At 37.4% G+C, this 23,938-nt stretch overlaps 1 protein-coding gene across 1 annotated transcript; it reads right to left on the reverse strand.

Annotated features, from left to right (window-relative positions):
- Positions 1 to 591: 591 nt before the first annotated feature.
- On the reverse strand, positions 592 to 23,869 carry LOC124363625 (sodium channel protein Nach-like). The gene is given in 9 exon segments (XM_046818884.1): positions 592 to 720; positions 722 to 762; positions 3,707 to 3,961; positions 6,179 to 6,512; positions 6,867 to 7,047; positions 7,563 to 7,708; positions 18,555 to 18,726; positions 21,481 to 21,684; positions 23,790 to 23,869. Coding segments are annotated over 9 exon segments (1,542 nt in total).
- Positions 23,870 to 23,938: the final 69 nt, after the last annotated feature.

Here is a 23,938-nt window from a genome sequence, read left to right on the forward strand (position 1 = left end):
TTTTATTATTAAAAACCCTCTTAAATAATGTTATTAATTTCTTGAGCACTATGCAACAATACATCGCCATTGATATTTCTGCAACTATGCTAAAGAAAAATGATCATAATTTGTGTTTCCACCAGAAATTTGCTCTACAGTGATACATAAATATTGAATTAAGCTCCATTTCAACTTCCACATAGTGCAGCGTGTGAAATCAACCCTTCCACCATACTTACTTTGTGTGTAAATATATTATTGTAGTGTTTATAATTTCTATAGCCCTAAACTCTATTTTAATATTTTAAAGCTATGTATAAAAATTTACAAATCAATAAATTTCTAATTACACATAAAAATTCATCGCTTTTCATAATTATAGAAGAATTTTAGAACAGGTTGGATGAAATTCAGTGAGGGTGTAGTAAAGTTTAGTAAATATTTTGAAATAAGATCATCCAAATCACTGCTGTATTGTTTATAAGATTTAAACGTCTTTGTCAGAATTTAATTCACCATGACATCCACAGTATTATTGATAAATTATTATGGAGATATTATTCTACTTATATGACTTCAATATATAATTAGGTTTAATGTATATTAATTTCAGTAGAATTCTTTATTGTATACCAGCCCTCTGGGTAGAGAGGTAACAACACAGGTAGTATCCTTCTTGCACTCACAGAACCAAACCATCTTTACTATCCAGTATAGAATCTCCACCACACTGAGTAGGACTTATACCTAGAAACAAGCCTGCAGTGCCTCCAATTCCCACTGTAACAACAAAGAAAAGCTCAAATTTATATACTAACATTCCTTGTTAGAGTGGAACAACAGATGTAAAATATTTCTTTTACACTTAAAACCAAGCCATCTTGACCATCCAGTAAACAATTTTTACCATACTAAATAGGTTAGAAATACTTATAGATTCTGCAGTTTATATGGAAATAGGAAATTGGAAGTATTTTGAGAGGTAGTAATGTACTGTAATCGGCAACGAAAATAGTATGTTTTTACTTTATTGTAGATGGTGCCAGTGACAAATACCAACCATTTAGTGTGTTTTGGATATTATTTAAGCATTGCTATAAAGATAAATTTATTGTCAAGATGAGGGAATGGCGATGAGCTCTCTTCTATCGCACGTTTTCACCAATACCTTTATGGAAGAATTTGAGCAAAAAGCCCTGGCTTCAACTCAATTGAAATCGATGATCTGGTGGAATACTTGGATGCCACTTTTGTCTTCCCTCATGCTAACACTAAACTTAATGATTTTTTGTCCCACATAAACATTATATCTGCCACCTTGGAGGTAGAAGTCCAAAACAGACAACATATCCCCTTTCTGGATATGTATGTAGTAATGATATGGATGTCCTTAAGACAATAGTTTATTATAAGGAAACAATATCTCAATTTTCAATTGAACCATCAAAATTCTGTCACAAACTCTTTGCTTGACATAGCAAAGAGATTGTGCTCAAATAAAGTGGGTTAAAAGAAGAAATAAAAAATGTTGAATCGGATCTTATCAAAATGGATACCCTCAGTCTGTCATTAATTAATGCAAAAGAAATAATAAACAAGGAAGATGGCTGCCTTTACCCCACCCCTTTTGACCATCACCTTCCTGTCGCATTGTTTCAGATGACATGCCACAATACCACAGGAAATGCTAACATGGATTTTCCTGTTAATGATCCACTATCAGTGCAGATTTGATGTGTGTTTGTGCTCTTGACTTTTGTATAGTGACAATGCTTGGTTTCACTTTCTCCTGTCTGGACTTCAAGCTGTTGTTGGGATGATAATGTTTAAATAATGTTTTTTAGTACCAGGCCATTGCCACATGTTGTAGATTTTAAGTACTGTTTTAAGTATTACTATGTTTATACCTGATGATGAGGGTACATTTCAATCCTCAAAAATGTAGTGTTATACATTTTGTAACATATAACAATGGCAAATCACCGCAATCCTATTATTCTTTCAAACATTCCATCGTCAATAAAAAATTTTAAAGTAAAGAATTTACTACAAAAATTCAATTTAATAAATGAAGATTGCAGATATGTAGAAGTACAGTACCTGAAAGGCACTTGTCAAGGGGCAATGTCAGTATACTTTGATTCCTTTGAAACTGTGGGTACTTAAATGAAATATTTGTATTTACAATAGCTATGAAAGGAATAAAAGTATAGGGACAGTGAGCAACAACTTGACTCAATGACCAATTCTCTCTATGGCTACAAATTTAAGATATACACACATAGCAAGCCAGTGGAAATCAATGGAAATGAAATCACAAAGCAATGCACCAGAGGCAAGTAAAATATATTTGTGGGCTGAAAAACTTATCGAGGGGTGTGAGTCCATTTTGTGCTGATGAGGGATTTGACACTGATTAGTATCAAACTTTACTGAACCAAGGAACTAGGATAACATAGCGAGCTTATATAGAAAAGCAAAGGTTTCTATTTCATTCTCTGACTTCAGTGCCTTGAAATACTTTATACTTACGTTTAATTAACATTTTCTAGCTTTATTCTAATTTTATTGCCAAAGAATGAACTATAAGCAATTATAGTTATAGTTTTAAATACAAGTTTTTATTTTGGCTGATTTTCAGAAAATTTGAAGTTTAAAATTAATATTTAGTTAAAAGCATCTAGTTTTCATATTATATTGACTTACTGAACATGCAAAAAGTTAGGCTATTTAATTTGTGAATATTTTTAGTACTTGAAAGAAACAATTTGAACAATTTTTAAACTTTTGAGTATTTATCCTCCTTATAAAAAGTTTAAATCAAAATGAGCTATCAGTTATTAATTTTTTAAATGTAATTCTAGAACCTTGCACTTTACTATATTAAAATAAAGTTGGCAGGAAAAACCATCTTTCTATGGTTCTGGTCAAGGCAGACAGTTTTTTTAAAATGCCTTTTTTGTGTCTTATTGGTATAGATAACCTGATGTATTATAGCTAACTAGCTAGGACAATTTTTCATAAACCCTGTTATCTCTTTAAATCATTCATCATTAATAATGAGTCTTAAAAACAAAAGAAACAATAGAATACTTTTTCTACTAGTCAAATAATTATAGGTGCCAAGGATAAATAAAATCTTCAGAGGCCAGAATACGTGTACATAACATATAAGACATTTAAATTATGTAACAAGTGAAGCCAGCCGAAAGTGACATCTCTCAGGTAGTAAAACTGCTCCACCAAGCTTTTAGTAGAGGTCAAGCTAACCAAATATTACCAGTTCCTTGTTCTGAGTGTCAGTGGAAAGATCTGTACCATCATCATAGTCTCTTTCATGACAGATGGGCAGAATATGTGTAGATAGACTTTACAAATACCTAGTAAGTCTAGCAGCCCGAAAGTGACATCTCTCTTAGTAACTGCTCCACCTAGTAGCCGAAGTCTCCAGCCAGCCTTATGATGAGTGTCAGTGGTAAGTGATCATAGTAACTCTCGTGACAGGTGGGCAGAATATGTGTATAGATAGACTTTAAATACCTATGTCTAGCCAGCGAAAGTGACATCTCTCTGGTAGTAGACTGCTCCACCATCATGTAATAGAGGTCCAGGTAGCCGAATGTCTCCAGAGCCTTATGCTGAGTGTCAGTGGTAAGATCTGTATCATCATCATAGTCTCTCATGACAGATGGGCAGAATATGTGTACAGATAGACTTTAAATACCTAGTAAGTCTAGCCAGCCGAAAGTGACATCTCTCTGGTAGTAGACTGCTCCACCATGCTTGTAATAGAGGTCCAGGTAGCCGAATGTCTCCAGAGCCTTATGTTGAGTGTCAGTGGTAAGGTCTGTATCATCATCGTAGTAACTCTCGTGGCAGGTGGGCAGACACTTGGAACAATTGAGTGGAGTCGACAGGTCGGATGGAGTGAAACCTCGCAGATGAGCATGAGTTGGCGGGTGATAAAACTTGACATTATCTGTGGATTTAATATTTAATTAAAGTTTCTTTATTTAACTAGATAATAAAATAGAACCCTTCTTCCTAAAGATGTGTCAAGTCAGTAACATCATAAAGCCATTGCGATTTCACTATAGAAGTGAAGTAATTTTACTTGACAGATCATCTTAACAAAAAATATTGTATTATTTTGGTTCAGCATTTCATTAGAAATTTCAGACTTTGCTATCGGTTTCTTGAACAGAAAGAGTGCAAAAGTAAAGCTTTGGTACCATTCCGGTGGAACTGTCTTTTTGTAGCTATAGCAGTCCCTAATATTGCTACAGTTGTGATATAATAAGCAGTGATTAGCAAATGTACTGACTAAAAGTTATGGAACGGTTCTGAAGTTTGCTGAGATCAGATATTGGAGATATCAAATACCAGAAAGGATAGCTATTGATAAGTTGTATTTGTGACATTGTAATTAAAGTATAAAACCCCGAAGCAATATTCATGTATAAAATAGATGCTGGAGATTGCTGACTTTATTGTAATGATAAAAATGTATGGATCAATGATTTTCCTAATATTTTCTAATATTTGAGCTAAGTGCTGACTGATTGTAAAAGGTTGACCTCTCCATTAATTGTATTTATTCATCCTTCAACAACATTTTGCTTTGAATTATCACAATGTCATTATTTTCACATACTATAATAAATCCACTGTTCAATGAAGAATATTGAGTAATTAAAGTTTAATATTTGTTTCATTAAAAGATCTCATGACTGACTGCCAGTGGAGTATTCAGAATATCAGATTGGGAGACTCCGAACCTATCATCTCATATTTCAAGACAAAAAGGGAGTTGGATTCACATTTTTTAGTATTATTTCTTGAAGCACATAATATTTTAAAATAAGGAGTAAAAATTTGAAAAATAGTTAAACCGATCTAACTAAACAAAAACCTTGTAGGTACTACCATTTTTTGCATTTTGACATTTCTTTTGTTCTCTAAGGACAAGGCGCTTAGAAATTGCACCTAGTCCTATAAGAACCTTTGCGCTGCTTCCAGAGTGACAGGATATTCTGGATGGTTAATGTTTGTGGCTGCCTCCTGTCGAGAACTGTGAGGAAGAATTTAGGGCACTAATCTCAAGTCATGTCCCCTTGGAAGAAGGGGAAGCCAACTCTGAACTAGCCTCCCCAATCAAAACAGGTAGGAGGTGGCACACCCTTATGGCTACGCTAGCAAAGCCTTTGACTCTTATGGAACGAATCCAACCGTCATCTCTTGCAGTAGACCATACCTATTGAATTACTCTTGCACCCCAGAATCTCAGTATTTGCGGTTAGTGATGGATGTGCCACTCCTGGCCATCAATAATGTTGCCTAGATTAAAGTGCACATCGGTTTTTGCTGTACCCAGTGTGGGTTCAACTGAAAGGCATAAACCAGCCAGAAGTGAGCCCTGCTGGTTACCTTATCATTTACTTTGTACCACAAGCATGTTTACATTCTCTTTTGTTGGTATAATGATGTATTTGGTACCAGAAAGGCAGTCAGAATGTGAGAATAGATCAAAATTTATTAATGCTACTTACTTTAAAAACATGATTTTTATTAATTACATAGCTAACTAGGTTATATCGTGATACAAGTTGTTAGATTAGTGGCTTAGTGATTTCTGTATATTTTATATCTCTTACAAGTCTGACTGTGTTCGATGCTGTTAAGTGAGTGTTTGAATTGATCCTGCGTTCTAATTTCATAGGGTTTGGAAAGTAATTATTTATTTTAAATTTAGAACCTATGACAACTTGACATTCATCTTATTCACTATACTTTGATTGCACGAAGTAAATCAAAGTTGTAGTAACCATAGACTAAGTTGTAGTAACCATTACTTACGGCCATAGCTGGCAATGCATTTAAGCCTTGTGGTGTTGCAAACTGGCACTCCATCACCTGAACAATAAAAAAAATCCGAGTAAAAACTCTATATTTCATGTAAATTTAGATAATTAGTATTAACAGATAATCGTATTTTAACAATTCATTAGCACCTAAACACGAAAATCTCAGTTTTTATAGTGAAAGGTTTATGGATTTGAAAGCAGTTCTTATTTATAGTGTAGTTTTAAACTGTAGTCCCATGTTAAAAGCGGGCGTTCAGGTGCGCGGCTGGCTGTTAACTAACGCGCCCCATTAATACATTTATTACCGCAGGAATGTTATGAGAGGCTGATACCTAACATATTGAAGTGGTAGGGGTGACAGCCACAGACTTGGTGGAAGTAGTTGAGTCTACACTGGATGAGGCAACTACGCTGGGTGTACTGAGCAGCGACTATCAACCGAGTCTCGTCGGGGAAGTAACAGTTTCGCTCTTGCATCGGTAAGAAACGTACGGCCTCCAGACTCTCGGTGAGGTAGGCCTTGATCGTGGTCGTCATCTTGATTCCAGACTTGGCAAGCACCAGCACTCCCATGCCGGCCTCCGGGTACTCATCACTGGTATGTAGTTGGACCTGGAAACACGATTTGTCTGTAAACCTTTCTGCGGCATAACTGAATGCTTGTATCTGCATTTAAGATCAGACCTAAACTTTTTCTTTCTGCTTAGAAACGTAACGTATTAAGTGGATGTCAACAAGTTATCGTTATTTTTATTATTTTTTTGTTCCTGATATTCCTAAGAATATTTAGAGGACATCAAATGTACGTTGAAATCATCAAGCTTCATTAAAAAAAACAACACTGGATTACTGAAACTGCTCGCCCATGGATTAAACTGTGGTCTTGTTTAGTGCAATCAATAAAGTCATACATTCTTTCTACACACGGATTATTTTGTCTATGAGATCTAAGTTATTGTACCAACAATATAAAACCAAAGACAGAAAAGCTCCAAAAGCAATACAGAAAATGCCGCATACCTTTACGCCAGACTCGCCGGTCAAGGTAGACCAGTTCACCATGTACTGGCTGGTGTCAAAGTGCTGCAGGAATACCTCCAGACCTGTGGTGGGACCGGCGGCAGAAGTTCGACGAAGCATGCACTCCGTATCCTTCTGGATGTCTTCAATCTCTACGTGGTCATTGTAGGCTTGCTCCCGACTGGTGAATAAAAGTAAATAGACAATTGCAAATTAGAATTATTGCACTATTTGAAAAATTTGAATGCTTTCCTTTCAAATCATCAATTTTCACAGTTTTCGCATTAAAACTAACATTTCTTGAATACCCTGAATCATCACGCGAATAGTTTAAATATGAGCAAAATATTGTGGCCAATATCTACATAATTTATGTGTGTGGGTCACCTTTTGTAACCGCCTCCTATACTTTTACATCCCTACTGATAAGATAGTAATTTTAAACAATTGGATCAAGTTTTACTAAGCACTAAATAAATTCAAGAAAAGTTATCGATCAAAGGTGACAATTTACAATTATTTGGCAAATGTAATCGAGTTTATGATAGTTTGGTTGATTTATTCATAGGCAATACTAAAACAATTGATGGTTGCTGAATTCCATTACAATGGCACGATGAAGGGATAAAATCTTAAATTACTTGCTAATCAAGTACAATAACGTAACAGTATTAAATTATATACTTTTAGACTGACCAGCCTTTTAGTCTTTGAGACGTAAAAGAATTGAAGGAGTAACAGAAGCCTTCCTCGGAGCGCTGGATGTGAAATATCTCACAACAGTTTTCTGTCATTCCATGCCAGGAGCATGAGGCGAACACCTCGTCACATTTAGGCAGCACCTGTGGCAGTACGTTTTTGTAATACATAATCATATATTTTTACATGCTCTCAAATATTCCATTACTAGTGCAAAGGTTTACGTTTGAAGATTTCTTAGACCAGGATTTAAATGTTTTAAATATAAATGTGTGAGCCGGGTCAAATTTCTCGTGCCCCTTTCGGTTTTTTCCCGACTCTTTTTTTTGTTATAGTGTTTTATTTTGTTGTTGGTGTTTGCTCTCGTTGACTCTTCGAGGCTTTGATGTCGTCTGCGACTGGATCGAGAGAGTAGCGACTTTCACTTCTGTTCAGGCCGTTACTAGTGAAGTTTATTTTGTTTTTACCCTTTTATTTAGTTTTGGGTTTTGTTTTGGGTTTTGTTCTGCCCCAAATGTCTGGCTAAACACGGCTGTGTCAACTGACGAGGTTCACGAGCTTCCAGCTCCAATGTCCGCCTCTCCCATGATTCTTGGGCCGGATCCTTACACCGGTGCCCATGGCGGGCTACTAAGGTTTTCCTACCTCGAGGACATTATTTCTCTGTGATACCCTGCTGTGTGATATTGTCTCAGTGTGCCTGTTATTTAAGTATTGTTATCCAGTTTGTTATCTAGTTTTAAGTAGTTAAGTTGAGGTTAATTCCTATCCTTTCAGGAACCCGCCCTGTGCCACAGGACTCCGGGTGATTTTGGCTTTTCCTGTTTGAAATTTGGCGCTCTAAATTCTATCTAACTTAAATTTATAAAGATTTTTTAATTTTATCCATAAGTTTGGGTTGACCACTTATAGTTTTGTTCTCCAGGTGCACCTGAGTAGGCAACCTTTCTGGGTAGTTTTGTCTGCGTTTGTCCCCTTGTTTTTTTTTCTTCTCAAATATATATATATTTTATATATATATATAATATATATATATATATATATATATATATATATTATTTTCACTATGGCTGGCCATCCACGTTCTTTCTTTGCCTTTCCCCTTGCTCTCTCTCCGTGAGTCGGGCCCCGCTCCGCTCCAATGGGAGCACGTTCTTTGTTAAGCTAGCTTGGTACGGGCGAGCGGAAGCGGGGTGTGGCTCAGATGGTAGCAGAGCGTGGTTATGGCTTGCCAAGCGGTTTCCGGGCTGGCTACTGGTTTTTTTTTTTGCCTGAGGGAAGTAGGAGCTGGGTACTCTTATTGAGCCTCGTCAGTTGGTTGCCTTTTGAGTTGAGACTACTTAAGTTTAGTAAGTTAGATTTTGTTTGTCTTGAAGTTGATATGGCCGTCTCTTTGGTGCCTGAGTATCTCCGGAAGCCGGAGCTGGTTTTTGAGGTCGTGTCTAGGGGGCAGCAGGCTCGGGAGGACGTAAAGGGGTTGAGAGCTCAGCTCAGGGCCTGTTTGAACTTAGAGAGGACATGGCAGGAATCATTTTGTTTGGAAGATGAATTAGCTAGCTGCAAGACTAGGATGGAAGAATTAGAGGATGACATTGATAGTGGGTCACTGCCTTTAACTGGGTCGGCCAAGGCTCGTTTGGGCTCCCAGATTATTCACTGGTGCGCCAGGGTGCAACTGCTTAATAAGGCTCCTGGACTCACCGCTGATATTGGTGCATGGGCCATTACTACTTCTGAAAAACTACAGTCAGCCCTGGAGAGTCTAGGTGAGGTTAGGTCCGTCAGAGAGAGAGGGGGCCTCCTTTCAGGAGCCTCCTACTCTGTCAATTTCGGATTCTCGTATTGCTTGAGCTTGGGAGGAGCTGCAGGTCCTCAGGGTGTTGCTCCAGGGTGCCGAGATTCGGAATTGGTATCCTCTGCCATTTCTGCTGCAATTGGAGGTTCAAAGTCTTCGGTACATCCTGTGTTCATGGATCATGTAGGTTGTGGGACGGTTGTTGATGGCCATGATGTCTCAGGTCTATTTAGTTCAGCCTTTGCCAAGTTGTCCCACCCACTCTCACCTATACTTCAGAGCTATGCCCAAGGCCGATGGATTGGAGTTAAATCACCTCCTTGCTTTTCTTCAGGAAGCTTTCAAAATTCAGGAGTTTCCTGGAATGACCGATTTGGTACTTATGGAAATTTTAGCCCCCTTTTGCTTGAGACCACTAAGTGACCGCCTACTTGACTGTCTCAAGCGAAGAGCACCTTTTGATGAGTTTCATGCTCAAGTTATTGAATATTTTATACCTGGTCGTGTCATGGAGCGTTTGCGAGTTGAACGTATTTATCGCCCACAGGCACCCGGAGAGAGGCGCTTAGTCAATTTGTCGGCGAGATACGAGGGGTGGCCCAAATACTACGTCTTGACTTAAGCGAAAGGCAACTGGTGGACATTATTCTGGAGGGAATCAACCTGGAGGACCGTTGTCGTTTGGTTTTCTGCACAAGACCCACGTCTTGGGCGGATCTAGACCGTCTCTGCATTGCATCCAGAGGAGTCCAGGATGCGGATTTCCTAAGGGAGAGATTGATGGGACATCTGCCCAGTGAACCTCCTGGAAAGGTTCGGGTTTCATCAGGGTCAGGGCAGGGGGTGCAACTCCCGCGTGGGCAACCCCCAACTTGTTTTGGTTGTAACCAGAGGGGTCACTTGAGGCGGGATTGTCCTCGGGCACGTGGGAGTTTTGGTTCCTCCTGACTAGTTAATCTTCCCGGGACCTGGAACTGGGACTCCTTGTTAACTCCGTCACTTCGGCAAGAAAACCTAATATTGTTAGTAATTAATATAGTTGCCGGACTAAATATGTCTGGTAGCGTGATGTCTGCTAGGGGTGAAGAACAGGGGTAATGAAGTCAAATCTTGTAAGGTATCCACACCAATAAAGGAGACCATTGCTTCCTTGGCTGCATTGGGTGTGAGAGCGGGTTGCTCGGTTTGCCCACGTGTAGATGTCCTTGTCGGAGATGTGAACCGGAAGGCCCTTGTGGATTTCTGGTTCAGCACGCAGCCTGATATCCTTGCGTTTTTTCCAGGAGTTGTCAGCCTCTGGTCTCATCCGACAGGTTGAACCTAGTTCTTTTAATTTGCTGGACGGCGTCTCGCTCTCCTTTGTCCATCACTCATGAAGTCCAGTTTAAAATCAAAATCCACCATTTTTCTTGGGTGTGGCGGTTTTTGGTGGCAGGGGAGTTGTGTTTTCCTTTTATCTTGGGGGCTGATTTTATTCGGAGGACTGGCATGATTTTGGACTTGGGCAATGGCCGGTGTTTCTTTCGCTTTTCTCGGCGGGTGTCAATACCTTTTTCGGATGAATATTCTCATGGGGCTGCCGCAGTCGAAGCGGAGAGGAGATAGGGTTTCCATTCCTGATCCGTTTGGGGCATCTGACCGTGGAGCAGGCTGAGGCTATAAGGGGCATTTGTTGCCGCTTTCCCAGAAGTACTCACACCAAAAACTGGGTGTTACGAAGCTTCTTGAGTACGAGATTCGCCTCACTGATACCCGCCCGGTTCGTTTCTCACCCCTACAAACTTGCTCCACCTAAAATGGAAAACGCTGAGGAGCATCATTAATGAACTTCTAGAGAATGGAGTTATCGAACCTTCTTGCTCAGGTTATGCCAGTCCCCGCTTTCCTGGTCCCTAAGCCAAATGGTAAGTCCAGAATGGTCCTGGACTATAGAAAGCTTAATTCCCAGATTGAGATTGACTCGGTACCTCTCCCCGATCTACATTCGGCATTTGATTGGTTTCGGTAAGGCCAAATTTTTCTCCATATTTGACCTTAACCAGGCTTACCACCAGATACCTTTGAAGCCTGAATCTCGTCCTCTCACTGCGTTCTGTGTTCCCTGGAATTTATATCAGTTTTACCCGTGTTCCAATGGGCTTAGCTGTGGGAGCTCAAACTCTTACCCGACTATTAGACTCTATTTTCCATGACGTCAAGTTTAAATTTGTATTTAACTATTTGGATGATCTTCTTGTATACAGTGAGAGCTTTGAAGAACATTTGACCCATCTGGAGGAAGTTTTATTTAGGTTGCGTGGTGCTGGCCTTACCGTCAACCCGGAAAAGGTGAAGTTTCGCCCAAAGTGAGATTTCTTTTCTGGGTCACCCTTATTTCCACCCGGGGCATCGCATAGATCCAGCTCGGACCCAGGCGATCAGGGATTTTCCTCCTCCCAAAGATTGCAAAGGGAGTTGCACGTTTCGTGGGAATGATAAATTTTTACAGGCGTTTCATACCCAATATTGCAGAGTTGGCCGCTCCTCTTAATCTGCTTCGCAAGAAGGGTGCTAAGTTTGAATGGGGTGAAAACACAGCAGCACGTCGTCCTTTCAATTGTTGAAAGAAGCTGTTATGCAGCCTCCTGTGTTGGCTATGCCGGATTTTGGTCGAAAATTCGTCTTACCAAACTGATGCGTCCTCCTTGGCTATTGCGGCGGTGTTGTCTCAGGAGGTGGATGGCGTCCGGCAGCCAATTGCTTATGCTTCACGCACATTGACACCCTGTCAAATTCTCGTGCCCCTTTCGGTTTTCCCGACTCTTTTTTTTTGTTATAGTGTTTTATTTTGTTGTTGGTGTTTGCTCTCGTTGACTCTTCGAGGCTTTGGTGTCGTCTGCGACTGGATCGAGAGAGTAGCGACTTTCACTTCTGTTCAGGCCCGTTACTAGTGAAGTTTATTTTGTTTTTACCCTTTTATTTAGTTTTGGGTTTTGTTTTGGGTTTTTGTTCTGCCCCAAATGTCTGGCTAAACACGGCTGTGTCAACTGACGAGGTTCACGAGCTCCAGCTCCAATGTCCGCCTCTCCCATGATTCTTGGGCCGGATCCTTACAACCGGTGCCATGGCGGGCTACTAAGGTTTTCCTACCTGAGGACATTATTTCTCTGTGATACCCTGCTGTGATATTGTCTCAGTGTGGCCTGTTATTTAAGTATTGTTATCCAGTTTGTTATCTAGTTTTAAGTAGTTAAGTTGAGGTTAATTCTATCAGTCGCGTAGTGAGGATTTTGGCGCCATGGAGCGACTCAGTCCCTAGCGCCCCTTCCCCGACTTTTTTTACCTACATGGTCAATCAGTGCCGACAGTTCACCTCACTACCGTAACAAACGTTTCTTGCCCATCATTTCATCAGCAATGTAAGGCGTCTTTGACCAAACATCATTTTTTATAATAACTTACAGTCTACTATTCTTTATAAAGTTTTGTTCCTTGTAAGAGACCTAGTTTACGTGTATAGCAATATGTATTTAAATCTCAATTCAATTCCATAGGGTTTGGAATGAAAGTACAAACAATATACTAAATATGTATTGAAAACAACCGTTTAATTGAGTACTTTATAAACATGAACGTAGTAGTTTAGAAACAAACCAGTTAATATTATACAATCTCGCATCTTTCGTTGACTAATCTTCATGCGTGTGTTCATTGTAGTCGTGTGTTATTGTTAATCCTTTCGTGACTTTCATGCTAGCAAACTGTGTTATGCTGGTGTCCAAGTTTAGTGCCTGGCTCTGCTGCGCTCTATAGATATGGTTATCTAAGGCACTCAGACGTTCTTGGGACATGGTGCTGCGAAGATAGTTCTTTATCAGTTTAAGTTTTGAAAATGATCTCTCTGCACTTGCAGTTGTAAAAGGTAGTGTCAAAAAATCAAATAAGCATTCACAACATCTGGAAAGCTGGAACCAATTTGAACACCGCACTATTATTAAGTATCTGCAAGATCCCTTATACTTTTCAGTTTTCCACGTGACTTAAAAAAACAAGTTTTTAGCCTTACAAGCTGTGGACCTAAGCCCTTTCCATCCAGCGTCCGGTTTTCCGGACGTTCGAAAAACATCGCAAAAATCCCCACCGTCCGGTTTTCCGGACGTTCGAAAAACATCGCAAAAATCCCGGCGTCCGGTTTTCCGGACGTTAAGAAAAAAAATTTTTTTTTTAATGTTTATTAACTCGGAATATTTATATAAATTATATATAAATGTTCGCAATAACATATACCGTTATAAAAACATCGATTTATTACGCTATAATGTTTTATTATTGACAACTTATTTACTTCTTTCTCTTAGTGTTGTGTCATCAACTGTGTTGAATTTTATCAGCTGTATTTGTTGGGTTTCATTCCAGCTTGTTGTTGAGAGGGGTAATAACATAAGTATTTACAAGTAAACCAAAAATAATAAGGGAGTACAATGACTTTATGGGAGGGATTGATGGAAATGATCAGATGCTATATCATTATTTCAATGAAAGAAAAACCATCAAATTTTTGGAAGAAACTTACATTTAATAATTTCTAGAATGCTCTTAAATTTATATACATTGTACAAAAACAACTCAGATAATCCTGTAAGTAGGAGGCTTCAATTACATATCAAACTTGGTTGGTGAATTGACAGTTAAATAGGCACATGGGAGAGGAGTAGGCCTAGGTACTCATCAAAATGAAGCCAGTAATGCAAACAACGGTGGTTACAAAATCATTTTTTTGAAAAAATACCAGAAATAAAGAAAAAAACTGCTGTGTGTGCAGTGCAAAAAGTACAAGAACTGGAAGGAAAAGAAACAAGTTTTACTTTTATTTTGTGTTAAACTGCAAAAAGGGCCTGCACACTAAATGGTTATCCTTTCCATAGATGTTTGTAAACAAAAACAAAATTTTATTGACTCGGATGGTAATTTTTAGTTTTTATTTTGTTAGGATTAGGAGTTTTTTTTTAGTTAAAAATATGAAATAATTCATTGTTTGCCTATTGACATTCAATATATTTGGTTAGAACTATATGTTATGTAGAAGTGGAACATGATATGCCATATTGTTGTTATAACTGGGGAAAACTTCCGAACTACAGTGATTAAAAAAAAAATCCAGAAACTTTTTTATTTCTCAACATATCAGTGTGAAGTATGGATTTATTTTTGAAGACTGTTAAATGTGGTTTTGTAAAGTGTTTATCAATCTTGGTTAAATAATTTTTTTTATGCCCATCCACAACGCAACAAAGTAAAAAAATCCTCAAAATATTTTTTTAGTAAGTACATATTATTAAAAAAAAGTTATTGTAAATATTTGCATGTCGTTTTTTATATTTTATTTTATAGTATATATAACATATTTAGGAAGCTAATAACACTTAAACTACTAAAATTGCTTCATAAATAAATTTTTTATGGGTTTTCTAGTAAAATACGACAAAATGAACTAAAAGAGCCTGGGATTTTTGGGTATGTCATTAGTAAAAATACTTAGGATTTTTGGAACAAATTAAAAAAAAAGTGTCTGGGATGGAAAGGGTAAGGGAGACGTCATCTTGGTAGTTTAATATCAAAATTTTGCTTGATTCTAAGATTTCTTCATCACTTGCTCCAACTAAAAAAGAAGGCTTCAGATATTGGAAACTACTCATGTGAGTAACAGCCTCAAAACGCTCTGCCAGCTGTGTTGTGATTATGTCAAGGCTACGGTTGAACACCTCAACCCGGAAACGTTTCTCATTGTCTTTAATAGGGTCATCAACTTGCACTTCATCAAACATTCTTGTCTTCTTTTTGTTCTTGAGTCAATGAAATGTGGTTAAAAACTTCCCATTGCAAAACAAAGCTTAGTTGCATTCTGCTTTAACGGTTTGCCACTCATTCCTAAGTTTGGTAATTTTTTGTTTTTGAGATTTAAGAGCATTTTGTTGCGTGTTCCAAGTCCTTCTTCGGTACTTTGAAATTTTTTAGAAATGATGTCCCATAGTTTCAAGCAACACACTTTCAATAACTATCAATATTACTGTAGGAAACTGCTCAAATATTTTCAAAAGTGATTTAGCTTGGTTTACTTCTTCTTGGTCTTTACCTTCTAACGTTAGGAAAGTCAGTACTTTCATTTATGTCAAAATAACCACATCGAAGAGCGTCGACGGCTTGATTTCTTGAAGTCCACCTTGTTGGACACACTTTTCTTTAAGGTTTTTTTGTAACATAGCCGACTTAGTCAACAGTGCCCATCTTGACATAGTTTTAAAAAATACATACAGACTTTGAAACATTATCAAAAAAGGTTCTGATTTCAGGAATGTTTGATACTGAATCGTTGATTACCAAGTTAAGGGCATGAGCACAACAGTGAATATACTTAGCTGCAGGATTTTGTTGTTTTATTCTTGTTTGAAGGCCTGAATATATACCACTCATATTAAGCGGCTCCATCGTAGCCTTGCCCTCGAACTTTAGATATATCTGAATACTTTTCTATGATATTAAAAACATTTGATAAGTATTCTGATTTCTGGCTTTCCCACTTCCAAAAATCCCCCCTTCTATGACTAGTTTGTACTGGCCTGTCGCCTTTAATCAGTTTTTATCTTTATATAACGACACACTGTACTCAGCTGGTCGGTGTTCGCTATATCTTAGAGTTGTATCAAAGGATAATAGACACATAGGGGCTTTTTTTTCATTTCTTCCTTGATTTTCTTTTTTTATCTCTTTGGAAATCAGGTTGATCAGCTCATTTTGAATCTGAGGACTAAGGTAGTTAACACTACGTTTTGGTAACTTAATTAAATAATCTGCAGGGACCTGGTCATATCTTGCTAGCATATGTATTATCTCAAGGAAATTTCCTTTCGATTTAGTTGCATTTTCATCGTCATTACACAATCTGTGCTCTCTCAGTGGTAAGTCGTTTGTAGCTAACGTAATAATGACGTCCACCACTCGCCTTAAAACTTGTCTCCAGTAATCAGTGGCTTTTTAATCTCCTCCAGATTCTCACTATCAACTGTTAGGCACTAACTGCCAGCGATAGTATAATTTCACACGCAATTGCATGACTTTGCGAATCTTCTTCATGGTCTTTTATGTTTCGACCTAAATGTTGCCCCAATCAGGACGTACCTTTCGAAAATCCCACATCAGTATAGGCCATATTGAAAAGCCAGCATGGCTGACAACAGCAAACATTGAGGATGTTTGAATAGCATAACCAATTACGTTTTATACTCAATTGGTTTTCTTTATTCTTTTGAAAATACCAGGTTCCTGAAGAAGGGCGTGGTCTTCTGCATCTTCAGGTAAGCCTACAGGTGTTTGCTCCAAGTCCTCATCGCTTGTAGGTACTTGTGAGCTACAAGTGGGTTCTTGAGAAAACTGCAACTACTGAAGGGTTCCCTCGAAAAGTAGGTAGATAACTTCTTTACTTTCTTAAGTTCAAGATTTTTCTGCGTGACTTTTCTCTAACCTTCCGTTTCCGATACTCAGCACCACTTAGTTTTTTTGACATTATATACCAAAGGTAATAAATCAACACCACACAAATCACATCACAACAAAATAAATAATATAATCAATACTTTGCACTAACGCTAAATCTGTAATCACAACGCAAAGGTAAATTGAAGTAAGTCAATCACTCGGTGGGTCTGTACGGACGCCTTTTGTCTCAGCCAAGGTCAATGACAGACTGACTGACACAAAACACTGCACGGCCGTGATGTGCGTGGAAGGGGCTGCTTCCCGCCATTTTATCGTCCGCCCGCCGCCCCCCTGTCGCCCCCGCCCTGGAGCGGTGGCTCCACTCGCTCCTCTGTTGCTACGCCACTGAATTCTATCCTTTCAGGAACCCGCCCTGTGCCACAGGACTCCGGGTGATTTTGGCTTTTCCTGTTTGAAATTTGGCGCTCTAAATTCTATCTAACTTAAATTTATAAAGATTTTTTAATTTTATCCATAAGTTTTGGGTTGACCACTTATAGTTTTGTTCTCCAGGTGCACCTGAGTAGGCAACCTTTTCTGGGTAGTTTTGTCTGCGTTTGTCCCCTTGTTTTTTTTTTCTTCTCAAATATATATATATATATATATATATATATATATATATATATTTTCACTATGGCTGGCCATCCACTTTCTTTCTTTGCCTTTCCTTGCTCTCTCTCCGTGAGTCGGGGCCCCCGCTCCGCTCCAATGGGAGCACGTTCTTTGTTAAGCTAGCTTGGTACGGGCGAGCGGAAGCGGGGTGTGGCTCATGTGGAAGAACTACATTGTTCTAGCTTGCAGGTTTTTTGTAGGGAGTCCTCTGATATTAGAAAGAATGGGGATAATTACAAAATCCTTTCAAACTTTACGGTCATCCCGAGTTAGCATAGACGATAACTTCTTGGTATTTATATTTTATACCCTTCCCCTTCAAATAACAATCCATATATTTAGATATGACGTCTCCATCTTCAAATAATAAAAAATTATAACTAGTGGACTTTTATGGTGGAGATAACATAGAAGCATGTATAATTCAAATTGGTTAGTAGGCCTATTTAAATTAAAATCCTGTAAGTTACATGACAATATTATTTTCAAGAAAGAACCATATAATGTTTATTTATAGACTACACGCCTAAAAGTAAAGAATTACGTAAAAAACTCTTAAATTAAGTTTTATCTAATGGTTTCCGCTGAACATTTGAAACATTTCCTTGTAATTTCTTCTCTGCATTGTTGGTTTTTATTTTGTGGAGAGATATTTTCGTTGTTCTGGACCAGTTTCTATATTTCATTGTTTATAATAATGTGGACCATTTGAGATGAATCTTTAGTTCCGGTTTTGGGAGGCCCTGTCTAATAAAGACTATCGAATCTTCATTCTTATCTAATATGATAAAAGTAATACCATCAGCAAATATATATATTTAAACTACAATTAGCACTGCATAGTTTGTCATTGAGTAAAAGATAACAGAATTGGTTCCAAGGTAAATCCATGAGGTACGCTGCAGAGACAAACTTCTCTGGAATACTTCAAGAAAAGGTACTTGCACTACTCAGATAGTGCAAACAATGTATGATGCTAAATGAAAAGGCAGTGGATCATTATATTCTTCCACATTCAGAAAATAACTTATGGATAACAAATTATTTGGTATCAGAACACAATAGCTCACCGCTACCATGAAGTCTGTCAGGTTGATTCGAGCCAGCTGAGGTAAGATATCCTCACATTGCTGCAGATGTTCCATCATTCGGCTGTAGCTGAGGTGCTGAAACAGCACCATTGCAGACAGGAAGTGGTCCACACTGTTATTGCTTATGTCATCCTCGGTTACATTCAATTTCCTGGGCATAATAAACAATTAGGGTTAAACTGTTTGGTGTAAAACAAGTCCATGGATCATCGCTACCGCGAAGTTTTTAAGATTGAACTCAAGCAAGTTGGACAGAATACCCTCAAATTGTTACAGGATACTCCAATCTTATTCCATCTCTATAGTCCTTTCTTGAATTAATAAATGGAAAGTATAATAATTAACGTCTGTAGTTAATGTATTGTGTGAAACAGGCATTAAGATTAATTAGGTTACTTAGTTGACTGAAAAGTGAAATGCTTGGGCTAGGAAACATGTCCACTCTCTTAGTCTAGGAACCGAAAGCCAATTTGCCAATTTGTATAATCATACAATACATTTTTCGTTCAATCAATTCAATAGAGGAATGGTGGGGGTCGAGATGGAAGGTTATGGAAAAGCGTTAACAAGATCAAACGATAATTTCATCTCAGCTTATAGTTTTTGTTAGCTTGGCACACTTATAACAAACCGTAAGTCACGTAAATAGAAGTGAAATAAGCGACGCTTGACTTAGGAATATTGGACTAAAAAACATTCCTTTGTCTTTTCATCCCTGCTGCATTGTCGTTGTTTTTATTAGATTAATAGTTCTACAGCTTTAGATTTGTAGGCAACATTAAATCATATTTAATAATTTGTCTAGTCCTGGGCTCAAGTCTGATAATATTAGCTCAAACTCAACGATTGCCTTTGAGGGGTCAAAGGATGCCAAGTAGACTTTGTTTTTCCAAAGTAACAGCTGAAAATATACTTGAGATAGATCATATTTTTCTGAATTTTATGTTGAGGTAAACAAACAACTATATTACAATGTTTTGTAGCTGAGACCATTTTCACGTCGTATTGTTCATTACGGAACATTAGACTACCTATTTCGGTGTTACTCCATATAGTAATACAATAGATTTACTGCCAATTCTGATACATTTTTCTCTAGTAAAAATAAAACTCTACTTCCGTACAAATTTAAATTAATTAACTTGATAAATTTGTATTTTTAAGGTTTTTTTTGTATGCATAGATTTAGCTTGAATTTAATTTCACAAAACAACTCATTGGTGGTTTTAATCCCGTTAAGAGATTAAAATAAAGTACAGTTTGGAGAGCTTCTTGTTTAATATATTTTTGCACGAATTAATTTAATATCACATCCTTTATAAGACTCTGTGGTTGACTGGATGCAAATGTTATTAGAATAATGATATAGTTGTAGGATTAAAGTATCAGTGCCATCACCATTACAAATGTTTCTCCTGGGCTCTTTTAAAGCTTCTTTGACGACTGCTCTGTCTCTATCAACTTCTGATGAAAGACTCCAGAGAGTTCTTTATTTCTAGAATTACAAGAATTGTAGTTTATTTTAACATGTGAATTTTCATCAAATGCAAATACAACAGACTCAGAATTGTCATATAAACAGGTATATTTATTTTTACAGACCTCCTTTTTTCGTATAGTTAATGTTTCCTAATTTGCAGTTCTTGAAATCTTCATATGTTGTGGAAGCACCACCACCACCAGCAATGTAGAAGTTTACCAGAAGGGTTCAATTCTGGATGGTTAAACACTACTATACTAGTAACAGCAAAAAGATGTTGACACTAACGTCTGGGCAACCCAAGGATGTCCAGGAGCGGCACAACACTAGCAACAAATGTTGGGGTAAAGAGATGATTTGATCTAGGTCTAGTTTATTGCGGAAGATGGAGTGAATGAAATCTATTTTAAATAGTTTTAACGAGCTAAACGCGAGGAAGAACCTTCCTCTGCCAGCCTTGAGTGATAGAGACTGAAACTGAGAAAGCCTTCATGATATAGTGTCTAGTATCACCTATTGGTGGCTGTGTACATAGGATCTGAGCAGGAGGCGGCTCCAATTCCCCAAACCTGCACTAAGTATATCTTGTATCCCAGGAAACCGTGAACTTTATAAATATAAGTGCAATGAGCTTTTCACAGTGCTTGGTCTAGTTAGCAAAACTAAGATAACTAACAGTAATTTGCTAGGAATTAGGCCATTGTATTACAGGGACATTTGTTACCTAATGGCTTGACATAGTTAAAAAAGTTGTATCATTTACTGGTCACAGTGGTTAAATTATGAATTCAATTGAATAATTGAAAAATTCCTATATATTGAGTAATATAATAAACAAGAATTCTCTTTGTTAGAAATTTCAAATCTGCACATTGAGTCTCATCAGTAATACACATTTTCTTTCAATACTTGCATGATTACTTTAGTTTAATTTAATTAATTGTTTACCTTTAAACAGTTTTTCTTGAAAGGATTTTCTAATGTTTTATCAACATATTTTGCGAGTGAGAAACATAGTAGGCCTACGTTACTTCATAGTGGCGGAGAGTGCAGAGAGTGGAGAAAGGACCTGGACCGTATTAGTCGTATTCTACCTACATGGTTAAACTTTCGACAAGATGGTACAGCATACAAACTCATAATATTCTTATCTCATGTTCTTACCCTTTCTTATAAGACTTTTATATTTAATTAAGTACTATACATATTTCACCATTGCAATTGTATTTTTACTGGGTCATATTTATAACCGATTTAAAGTCTACAGAATAAAAGAAAATATAATATAACACTCAGCAATGAAACTTATTGCCACCCATTTGTCTGCTTATGCCAAAGCGTAACTTCTGCTTTTGGCATTTCATTACGCACTTTAAAAAGTCTAAATTTTCTAATCTTATCTGAAAAAGTAATAGTAACACTCACTGGTAGATATATCTGTAGGCAGTTCCACGCTTGATCTTGTCGGTGGGGCAGATCGATACCCCAGGGAAGGGGGTGAGATAGATCGGGTAGTGAGTGTCCTTGACTTGAGTGACAGTGCGGCCACTGAAGTAGCGGACAACCATGGACCTGCAGAGAGCCACAGTGCAGACCAGCGAGGCCGCGATCACCACGAGCCAGATCACTCTAATAACACAAATCTCGCGACAAGTTTTAAATAACTCCGCAGACAGGAAGACTGAGGAGGGTAGAGTTCGTGGCGAGAACAGAAGATGAGGTCAGTGCTTTATGAGGCTTGGAGAAGACCAAGGAGCAAGATATATGTTAAAGGCAGATGAAAGGAACATGTGGCTAGGAAAATGCAAATAATCGATACATCGAAGATGGAAGAGGAAGATAGGGAGGTGTAAAGCCTGGCTGTACAAAAAAATTGGGTTATAATGTTCTTGCTCATACGAGGAACACTCTAAGAAAAAGTCGAAGAGTATCCAGAGTAGCGTTATTTAAAATGAAGGGTTTCACCACGGCTTTTAGGTTAGTAAATACTTTAAATTTATTTCCTCGTGATGACACATACTTCACCCAGCGTCGCGTCGATGCACTGTTCGAAACAGGTTTGAAGTAGCTTTTCAGACTGATTGTTATACCTTAGCTACATTTTAAAATTGGTCAAAACCAGAAACCCATGTTTCATTACCAATAAACTAGTGGTTTTAAAAAGCGTCTAAAATACCAATAATCTGCAACAGTTAAGTTAAATTATCCAAAACTGATTTTAAAATTATGAAACATTTTTACACGCCTAGTTGGTTTCCTTCCGTTACCGATTTCTGCACTTTTCCAATCTGATCTCATAATAATGTCCATCAACAAAATGATAACCACATTGATAAGGGCCAAAACAAATTAATACTTTAACAAAATTGACTAACTTTTTTCATCTAAAATTGTAGCCTAAGTAATTCAAGTAGAGTAGAAAGTTCAAATTTGCCCAGTTTTATTATTGCCCTACGATGCTTGTCAGTGGAGATCTAATACCAATCCGGATACTTTTTGAATGGAAATAGTATACTTGAACATACAAAGTTCTCTGAGATACTTGCGAGTTGTAACGCTCTAACTGACAAATATATATATATATATATATATATATATATATATATATATATTTTTATAAAACTGATAAACATTCTGTGGTTTGCAATCTTGACTACGCTTGCTTATTTTCACGCCTTCGGGATAGGGAGATATCAATACATGAATTGATAATAAGCACGCAATTGAAAAGAAAACAATTTTAACTACGTTATTCTGTGAACTTTGTTAGGGAAGAGTCCTTTGTGAATTTTGACAAGGTGATTGTTGAATTATTTCTTGATATTAAAGTCTGCTTTTAATCACATATCAACTAGAAGTGGGAAAACCCTAGAATGATAATGTTAAATTTGGAAACTAATCTGAGCTTGAAACCTTCAAATAAATTTAAAAGGAGGTAACATAAAAGTTAGAAAGTTAGTTTTTACTTGAACCTAATTGTGGCAAAGTCGTGATTGCAACTGAAATAGGGTGAAAATTAATACATTTCAATTTTATAATTTTACATAAACAGAAATAATTCATGTTTAGCAAAGCCAATCTTTAGTTAATATCTAAAACCAGAATACACGCTAATTACAACACACTGCTGCTCCATCTGGAATATGTATTTATTAATGGACTAGGTCGATTCTGTAGATTACTATAATATGGGGATTTAAATTTTAACAACTGCGGTTAAAAGGAAGCTTTGTTCTTTGTTGAGAGTAATGTGCGATTCACTAAACGAATTTGTATGTACAAGCCAATATTCATTAGGTTACAAGCACATTTAATAAGATTATTTTACGATATGGTTATTTTCTGCAAACATTAAATCATGGTAGGCGCACTTTAATATCGCGCTCGAAAAACACAAGGACGATGTTGAGGTTGTAATTTTCAGAATGATATTGTTGAATGGGACGACTAAATAAAAGAATTTGATGGCCGCGTCGGTGGTAAAAGTTATAAGGGCGAATTGCGGGTACTCAGCCGGCCAGTTGTAAACCAAGCCTAAACTGGAGTTATAGGTTAAAATTAGTTAAACTTGTAAATAAATAAATAAATAAATATATATATATATATATATAAATAAATAAATAAATAAATATATATTTCTTTCCAATTCATTAAAATCTATATCACCCCTTAATGAAATATATCTAAAAATTATATCTAGAAATACACCTTCCATCGGCGATCATCACTCTCACCTGTCCAGTAAAGAGTTTTTAGCCTTAAGGACGTATTGGATACCATGCACTGAAGTTTCCTTGGCGTATTCTCTCAGCATGGACGGAATCGACTTCCTCTTCGATGCTTTTGGCCGCTTGAATGGCAAAGAAAATGCGACTTTTTGTGA

Source organism: Homalodisca vitripennis, chromosome 5 (assembly GCF_021130785.1).
Source record: "Homalodisca vitripennis isolate AUS2020 chromosome 5, UT_GWSS_2.1, whole genome shotgun sequence".
Lineage (NCBI taxonomy): Eukaryota > Metazoa > Arthropoda > Insecta > Hemiptera > Cicadellidae > Homalodisca > Homalodisca vitripennis.